This window comes from Malania oleifera, chromosome 8 (genome assembly GCF_029873635.1).
Source record: "Malania oleifera isolate guangnan ecotype guangnan chromosome 8, ASM2987363v1, whole genome shotgun sequence".
NCBI classification, from domain to species: domain Eukaryota; kingdom Viridiplantae; phylum Streptophyta; class Magnoliopsida; order Santalales; family Ximeniaceae; genus Malania; species Malania oleifera.
Genome location: NC_080424.1, coordinates 43817535 through 43827031, shown reverse-complemented (window position 1 = coordinate 43827031; position 9497 = coordinate 43817535). Strand labels below are relative to the sequence as shown.

The window sequence follows — 9497 nt, the reverse complement described above, 5'->3', positions numbered from 1 at the left end:
CACATGCAACGGCGTTATGAACAGATTCCCAACCCTCAGCGCCTCATCTCCCAAACACTAAAAAATAAAAAATAAAAATGGCACCCATTGAATTGCATTTAACAAGCAGCTGCAAGCTCTGATTTTTTGCAGGGTCCATCTAATGATAGGGCACGCCGATTAAAATTATGGCTCTAGTTCCTCACCTCTCATTGTCTAACATGAAAGTGCCCTGACGGGCAAGCACTCTATAGGGCCAGAAATCCAACGACGCCCCTCTCAATGTGGAACCCAGACATTGACTTGCAGCGGCTAAAGACTAAAGTCGCATTTCGGTGGGTGACAGAAGACGCAAGTGACGTCAAATGAACTACTCTTCTATTTTCTAAGTCAAGCCCCATCACCCCCTCATCCAAAGGGAGGGGAAAAAAATCTAGAAAACAGTAGAAAAAGATGCACGACAATGAATATTATCTTAAAAATTATGCAGTAATCCCACAAGGAACATATCGGACAGCTTTCTACAATGAAGCTGATTCCTGGGGCAAAAATAAAGGGAGAAAAAAAAAAAACACGAGAGCACTGCCAAGCATTCTATATTGCAAAGCAAGTAGAGCACTTTGTTTATTCTGTAGAACATCTTCAAAATAAAAACTATCAAATGATGGTATATTCTGTATAGGACATTACATGGAAAATTTAAATATAATCCTATACCTTTGGCTCGCTCGGCACGCTCTTCAACTGCATAATTACAAGGCCCTATGTCCGCCTTACGGCTCCATAGGAGGAGTTGTGGTTGTCTCCACTATACCCATTTCTTTTCTCTTCACTGTTCTTTTCTGGTTTCTTTCATCCGTGTCGGAAACTAGGATTCCCCTCTATTGTTGGGACTTTATGGTGATTAATTTAACATCCACAAAATGAATAAGAATATATTGTTATACTTTCTTGGTTTCCTCTTCCTTCAAATTTTCATAATTTAGCTCGTTTGTCTCTTGAAAAAGGGTTTCTGGCAGACAAGCAGCCTCTCATCGTTATTACTGTCAATCTCCACCACTCGTGCATCCCATTTCAGTCGCGTGGCGAGAGCTCTTGCTGACTCAATCAGAGCAGCTGTATCGCGTAGTATAACCCATCCCTGCATCAATCCAAAAGGCACAGTTGACCAGCAATTAGGAAGGAAAAAAAGGGAAAAAAAAGTGAATCCTGAAGGTAGGCCACTGTCGTCCCATTTGCACCAGGTAACACGCTCAGATGGCTGTGATACACTCTTAGGGACAGTGACTAAACACATGTTATAAATTTACTTATCAATATCATTAGTAACATTGTCCTTCCTTCAACTTTCCAACATTCTATATTAAAACAAATAGAGATACTCTAATCAAGAATAAGGACATCAATGCATGATCTGAAAGAAACAGATATTGATTAAGGTACCTCTAGACGAAGCAACCGATCTATCTCAGTAAATAGATCAAGCATTGTGCACCTGCGCTGCCGACCAGTTTCAAGTGCAAGAAGTCCTTCAGCGTGCACCATATCATACGTTCTGGGATATGATGGAAATGCTTCACACCTGCCAAGAAACAAAAGGTTGTATTATATAGTACACACAATATAGAACTCAAAAATTCAAAAAATAAAAATAAAAATAAAAATAAAAACAGTAAAAAAGAGTTTCAAGAATGTTTAGAAAAGGGTAAGCAAAATAAAAATGCCTACAATCTTCTTGGATCTACTCTGAAATTTGTCACATTCGATTCAGTTCCTTCATGGTTAAAGCAATTACAGATCTTACAAATAACAACAGGCTCGCATAATCCCCTGAATCAATTCTAAGACGATAATATCCTTCAACATGCATTGTTCATTTTAATCTCAAATTGACTCACTTCTTCCAAATTGAACCCAATATTTCTCCAGAAATCCAAATAATCTCAATGTCAAGTGAATCCTGAATTCTGAATACTTACCTATGTTGTAGCTTACCAGTGAGGTATCAACTAAAGCATCCCCTAATATGGAATCGGTGGGTCAACCCCCAGATATAACATTGAATAAATAATTTTCCTATCATAACTGAAGAAATAAGCTAATACACACAATATATATATATATATGAATAGGAGAGGCTCCCTTCAATGCATAATGGTGACCACATATCAAGGACCAAATGACCAATTAAGAAGTCAATCTTAAGCTCTTAATAGGAAAATAACCAATTGGATGTGGAAATAAAACGGGATTTGTATCATTTGGTTCACTGAAAATAATCAGGCTTCCTTTCTTGCAGTCACAGCATATGTGATTTTTTTCTAGGTGGCAATACAAAAGAAAATTACTAATTATGTACCAAATTTGAGGATCCACAAAATTCACCAAGCCAATTAGCCAATTAGGGAGTGTGTGTATGTGTATCGAAATGAGCAGGTACTCCGTGGGGTTAAAGAAGGTAGGAATTACCAGTCATGCAATACACCAACAAATCCCCTGTCAAAGATTAAGGGAAGGTAGTTAGGCCCACTTGTAGGGACTACATTCATCACCCACACAGATTTCCCTGCTTCCAATAAGGCAGAATTGAAACCTCCAAAATGAGCATTCATGTCCAACACATTTCTGAGCATGTTAAAAGGTGGAAGAGGATCCTCATCCCCTGGTCTCTTTGGATGATCAGAGAATATTAGCGGTGAGAGAAGAGACCAATAATTTCGAACCGCTAAATTCCAGTTTAATGTATCCTCAGAAAAGTCGTAAGTATGCACACCTGAAAAAACATTGAAAATAATTAATATACTGATGGCTAAAGGATTTCACCCTGTCCCATCGTAATGGAACTTCTTTTCCATTGACACGATGTTCCATAAGTTCAAACAAACCCTTATAAAGGAACATGAAAATTACCATGTATTCTAAGTTCAGTGGAGTTCAATTTAGCCCTAGAAGGCCAGGTTGTCTTGTCCTCAATAGGAATCCATCGGCGGCTCTGTGTTCCTCCTATGCAGGCTTGGAGTGGTCGATAATATGGAGACTCAACATCATGGCCCTTGCTGCAGAAAGAAGGACCTGAACCAGGTTTCCTAGAAAAACAAGCAATATATTATACATTTTGGACTGCTATGAGTATTATCACAATGAACAAGAACAAATTGTAACTGAATAGGGAAATTGGTAGAGAATTTGGAAAAAAAAAAAGTTGCCTCACCGAGAAGCATAACAACTTCTTTTAACGGTCTTTTTCCATACAACAGTTTCATCTTGCTGAGACAACATGTCCCAACATAGATTTTCTGCGAAGTTGCGAATAAAAGTCCATTTTTTCTGGTTTTCTTTATTACGAAGAGAGCCCTGAGGATTGGTAAGTGGAGAAGTCCAGACAAAATATCCACCAGGTCTCAACACTCTATCAACTTCAATCAAGAGAATACCATCTGCAAAGCGTAACCAAAAATTAAAAAAAAAATACATATATTAAAATTACAGCACACCATATAGGGAGTTGACTAATTCCTCTATTAAAAACAACAATAACTAAAACCTTTTTTCTTTTTTAAAATATTTAAGAGAGAATTTTCTTCCAGAAATGGCAAACATATTATTCCAAGAAAAAAAAAATTGTGATGAACAGTATTAAAAGCACTGTTCGCCTTGGAAACTATCAGAACCATTGTGGTGAACAATACCATAGAAAGATTTTGATACAAGACCAAACTAACATGTATACATACAATAGGGACTATTTGAAGTGATTATGTGGACACCACTCTCAAGTAACACCATGGGAACACAAGTTTTCTTCTCTTATTCAGAAAATGAAGTAAAAATAATAAACAGTTGGGAACAACACAGGTCAACAATAAAAGTAATATGGCATGTCATGGAACTGCCATCAGATTCATCCTAGAAAGAATTCTGTAGCACAAGCTTGATTCACTCAAGATCAACTACCATAAAGCTAATCATTGCAACGACCACTTGATAGAGGAAATATATGGAGAGAGCATTGTAACAAGCACAAACGATAGACACTATCCAGTTTCTACAGCAAAAAAAATTTAAAAAAAAAAAAAATTATTTTCTTTTTTACTTAGGGTTTCTTTTTGTTCTTTACCCTTTCATATATACAAAAAAAATACAATCTGAGAGGGACAAATATGAAAATGAATTATACATTTATACATGCACACATGTCCTACTTGAAGTATTACTTTTACAACCAGCTAATAACAGTTACCTTTTAGATCCCAGTCAACACCGCATCGTGCACAATGTATCATATCAAAGGAAAGTGCTGGATATGGCAACTGTTTTGAATAAAATGAACCAATCATAGCTGGAAGACCTCTTTCAAGGGTTAATTGAACTTGACTTCCTGAAGCCTCATAGTTCGCAATACACATTGTCAAGAGTTGCTGTGAAAATAGATGGGCTCCAAAGCTACCATAACCACATCCTATATCCAAGATGGTTCTAACCTGAAAAATTGAATTATTATTGCCATGCTGTCAGTTTGTATATCTGGTCCATGAGTCCATCACATTCACAAAAATGATTCCCCAATTAGAAGCGTTAATTAATGCACATATTAGAGATAAATTAAACACCACTGACTAAAGAAATTTGTAATCTTATTTGAGGCGATCAACATGCTTCATCAGGAACACATCACCAATTAAGACATGAGAAATCCACAAGGCAAAGATATTTTTGAATCTCAGTCTAATATTCAACGGGCACACAAAATGACTGGGTGAGATAAGATCAAATGGAATTACAGTAACCTAAATTTCTGTCAAATTTAGTATAAATTGAGGCTCAGGAGATTAACAGAGTTAATCATCTTTGCACCTAAACAATTACAAAGTGAGCAACATGATCTGCCATATATGATCAATTAAGGAATATGCTTCCAAGTGAATAAAAAGTGAAGCAGAGATGAAAAAAATATCTGATGCATTCAATAGGATCACACAATTTTTGCAACAAAAGTGTCATTCATGTTGCAAATTGACCACCATATACAGTAAAAATGCAAATATAAACTCATGACAGTTGTGGATTTTTCCAGAGCTAAGGCAATGGCAACAGTTTGATATATTCACTAACATGTTAGCCTCCTAAGTCCTAATCAAACTTTACAAGATTAGTCTGAAAATAGAGTACCAACCCAAATAATCCATTCTGACCGCACAGCTAAAAGGTATCAATGAAGAGATATAGAGGCTGCAGAAAACAATAATGAATAAAAAAAACATGTAAAACATTTTAGATTCAACCTCCAACAAATCCACTTACCCCAGCTTGTATGAAGTTTGATTCATTTCGCAGACCAATCATTTCTGCAATTTGATGCGAGTAGTCTTCAATGCCATCAAACATAAGAGATGCAGAACGGAAGGAAATCTGCTCTTCTTCCAGCATCATCATCCTGAAATCACGCAGAATGGGGAATCAAATGAAGAACATATATAAAGAGACCAAAAAAACGGAGGTGGTTAATGGATGAATCTCTACTCACCTCTTCGTGAAGCTTCCAGATGAAAGCACTTCTTGTGCAGTAATTTTAACATTTGCAACCCAAATGATATCTCTCCCAGTGGGCCACCTAAGAGGAATTTTGTAATTTACAGGTGGAAGAACCAAGCAATTCTGCCTTAATCCATGTCTGCAATGGCGATCATACTCCTCGCCCTCAGCATAACCTGAAGCAAGATTTTCTGTTTTATTGAAGCAGGGAACAAAATTTTCACACTCTTGAGAGCAAAACTCCAGTTCTTTCAATCTTGCTGGACCAAGAGAGAGCTCGCCGATATCTGACAGATCCGACACAAGTTGCTCCTGAAGCCGTCTATAACCACGAAATATGTGACCTCTTGACAAGGTTGAAATGGAAATAGTCCACCAAAAGGATACAGTAATAGCAAGAAGTACAATCACAATTAAACTGATCTTTAGGAAAAACAAAGTCATATTACGCCGATATCTTGCAGTTCCCATGTTAAGAGTATCCGACGGAAAACCATTCTCACCAATGCTTTTTCTCGAAGAAGAATTATCTGGGAAAAGTAAATGAAGGGGAAATTTTAAAGAAAAATATGCTTGATCAGAACTCCTCCCATCAACATCCTCCTTTTCTGTCTTGTCTTTCATTTGAGAGTCCCACGAATCAAGGCTGTTCCCAGAGATCCGTAACCCTGACACCCCTCGCTGTAGAGGCCTTGACATATCCGACGTGAATTCCTCACACCAACAATTGTACAGAAGAAAGGATAGTTTTAATAAAGAAACAGAGACCCAGAGAGTACTTCACTCGAGCAAGCTAAATCCTGGAAAACAAACAACACAGGAAGGTTTCAATGCTAATTGAGTTACATATAGGAAACATGAATCCCTGAAAGTTCTTTACTTAAAATGAACTAAAAAATCAAACATAGAAAAGCAGGAAATGGTAACTTAAAATAAGATCAGACCTCAATTTTTCGTGCTAGATCCATAAATTCAGCAGGCACAGCAAATATAAAACATGTCTACTTGCCAAATAATAGTCATCTGAAAAAAGAACTTCTAAAACACTACTAGCTAATGTCGGAAAAGGAGGAGGAAAAAAAAACGCAATCCGGATTCAGAAAACAAGAGGCAAATCCAATTAAAGATAATAACCCATCAAATCATATCCAGCGAGTTCAAAAACCGAGCAAAGGGCAAGCTCGTTCAGTTCATGCCCACTTCAGTTAAGCACCTGGAGCTAAAAAACTAAACGAAACCCAGAAATTTTGAGCAAAAACCCATTTGGATCAACCCATCAAGTAATAGAGAAGAGTTGCGTATCTTCATCACCAAATCCCCAAATTTCCACAGAGAGAGAGAGAGAGAGAGAGAGAGAGAGAGAGAGAGAGAGAACCTTATCGGGGGGGCGGAGCTAGAGAGGCAGCAAGAGCAAAAAATCTGAAAATCAGGACATCCACGCGCCGAATTCACGAGTTAGTTCTTACGCCACAAACCTTTGCGCCCTTTAGTTTCGATTTCTTTCTGTTTCTCTCTCTAACTCAGCAGCGTTACTTCTGATACAGACTCTGTGTGTGTGCGTGTGTGTGTTAGAGAGAGAGGAAGAGAGAGGGGGTAGAGCGGGAGGGCTCTTAATTTATAGGAAACAGTATGGGCAGAGCTCGTGAAGAAGTGTAATCCTTCATTAAATGCCATCAACTCTTTAACACTCTCCTCGGAGAGCCTTCCATTAACACGCTTCCCTCCGCCCACCCCAGTAGAGTGCAGAGTTCGACCGCCACTGTGACTCTTAATTACCTCATCTTGCTGTCATTAATTGATTTCCTCAAACAAGAAATCACTCATTAGATTTTCCCCATAAACGCGTCTCCCATTGGCAACACAGAGACGGTGAGAAACCGGCACGAAGTTCCAACGTAGGAGAGAGACTCCCTCACCGGCTTCCCAGCAGTAAAACCTGCTATCATTCTCTCTCTCTCTCTCTCTCTTTCTCTCTCTCTCCTCCCTCTAGGAAAATTTCAATTCCCCTCTCTCTCTCCTCGAGTTTATCAATGGAATTTACTGCCGAGAACCTGTAGATCCGTGAAGAGAAGAAGATTTGGCTTCATCGATCCTACAAAATCATGTTTCGCCGCTATTGCCGCATAAAAAAATTAATATTAAATTCGTATATATTTATGTCATGCGAAGCTGGAATTACGCATCTTCGCAGGGTTGAAATGACGGGTCCCATTCATTTATTGATGCCACAGGAGACGAGCCCAAAATCCAGATTGTAACAAAAAACTTTCGAGCCATCTCATCTGATGAGATCTGAGCCGAAGGTCCCGTGAGATCTCCGCCTTTGGTCATTTATTCTATTCCCCTTGCCCCTCGCCATGCGTCCCTGGTCTCAGGGTTGTACCCTACATCCATGCTATGGACTGCTTTAACCATGGATTTACTGTTAATTTCTCTGCCTCCTGCTCCATTACATTCGAATTAAAAACTATATTAAGCAATGATACTATTGTAGGACAGATTTTCAAAATGTAATTACTAGCCGTAATCATGCCTACATGCAAAAGGGTCAGACAGACCGTACCCGCCTTTGAGAAAAAGAAGAATACCAATAATTTATACTATGGGTAATTTTTCTTTTTTCTTTTTTTAATGTCTAGGAAATTCAAATTCCTCAGACATGTTCTTTTAAGCACTCAAAATATGTCCCTTAACTGCTCTTGTACTTAAATTTAAATGTTTTTAATTCTTACTTATTTTGAATAATTATTTATTTAAATTAAAAATAATTTTAGATAGTCATGGAACATACTGTGGCATAAATGAACCACTAATATAACTAGTAAATACATTAATTGACATTTAATTGCAAGTGAATATGATTTTAAATTTTTAATAAATTTAGAATTTAGTAATATTTAATTTACAGAACTATTAAAGTATCAATATTCTTAATAATTTATAATAATTTATATTTTATTTTAAACTATAAATATAAACATGTATAGATACTATTATTCCAATAGTAAACACCATACTTCCAACTGGGCTAATTCAAGTAGTAAGAGCGAACTTGTGACTTTGGAGATCTCAAGATCATGAGTTCAATTTCCCGTTGAGGTATTACGTCATAGTGTCCAATATGACGCAATGGTGATTAGAGTTTCCAGATTATAGAAAAAAAAAATAGTTAACATCATAATGTTTAAAATATAGTATATGGTATGCCAAGAATACTAATTATGCTAAACATTAACTTTAATATTTATATAATATTATGCAGAAAACCTTATCTTTTTGCTTTAGTGATAGACCAATTGACTAAAAGTATTCAAAAGGAGGTTTCATGGTGTATGTTGTTTGCAAATGATATTGTATTAATTGATAAAACTAAAGATGGAGTAGAGGCTGAGTTAGAATTATGGAGAGAAGTTTTGTAATCTAGAGGCTTTAAAATAAGTAGAAATAAAACAGAATATATGAAATGTAATTTTAGTAATGATAGGAGGAATATTGGAGACAAAGTTAAACTTGATGATGAAGAAATAAATAGCACTTGTAGATTTCGATACCTTGGATCTATTATGCAATCTGAAGGAGAAATTGAAGATGATGTAATGCATAGAGTTAAAGCAGATTGGGTAAAATGGAGAAGTTCTTCAAGTGTTTTATGTGATCGTAGAATACCCTTAAAATTGAAAGGGAAGTTTTATAGGACAGCTATAAGACCAGCTATGCTATATGGATCAGAATGTTGGGCGACGAAGAAACATAATATCCAAAAAGTAAAAGTTACCGAGATGAGGATGCTTAGATGGATGAATGGTATAACATTGAAAGATAAATTAAGGAATGAACATATTCGTGGTAAGTTAGGTGTAACTCCTATAGAAGATAAGATAAGGGAAGGACGACTCAAATGGTCCATACTTGCAACATAGGCCTTATAGTGCACCTGTGAGGAAGAGTGACTTAGTTACTGTGAGGGGCAGTAGAAGGGGTAGGGT

General features: G+C 36.9%; 1 protein-coding gene across 2 annotated transcripts; it reads right to left on the bottom strand.

The window, feature by feature from the left end:
• Nucleotides 1–560: 560 nt before the first annotated feature.
• Nucleotides 561–7678, bottom strand: LOC131162015 (probable pectin methyltransferase QUA2). Of its 2 annotated transcripts, none has more exons than XM_058118111.1 (9): nucleotides 6456–7678; nucleotides 5504–6311; nucleotides 5281–5413; nucleotides 4220–4460; nucleotides 3191–3416; nucleotides 2890–3065; nucleotides 2449–2752; nucleotides 1423–1561; nucleotides 561–1120 (listed from the first exon to the last, which is right to left on the bottom strand). In XM_058118111.1, exons 2-9 carry the CDS (start codon nucleotides 6208–6210, stop codon nucleotides 962–964), a joined length of 2085 nt encoding a protein of 694 aa, XP_057974094.1. In that variant the 5' UTR covers nucleotides 6211–6311; nucleotides 6456–7678; the 3' UTR covers nucleotides 561–961. The 2 variants fall into 2 exon arrangements, with proteins under 2 accessions (XP_057974094.1, XP_057974093.1); XM_058118110.1 differs by having other exon boundaries at nucleotides 6887–7677.
• Nucleotides 7679–9497: the final 1819 nt, after the last annotated feature.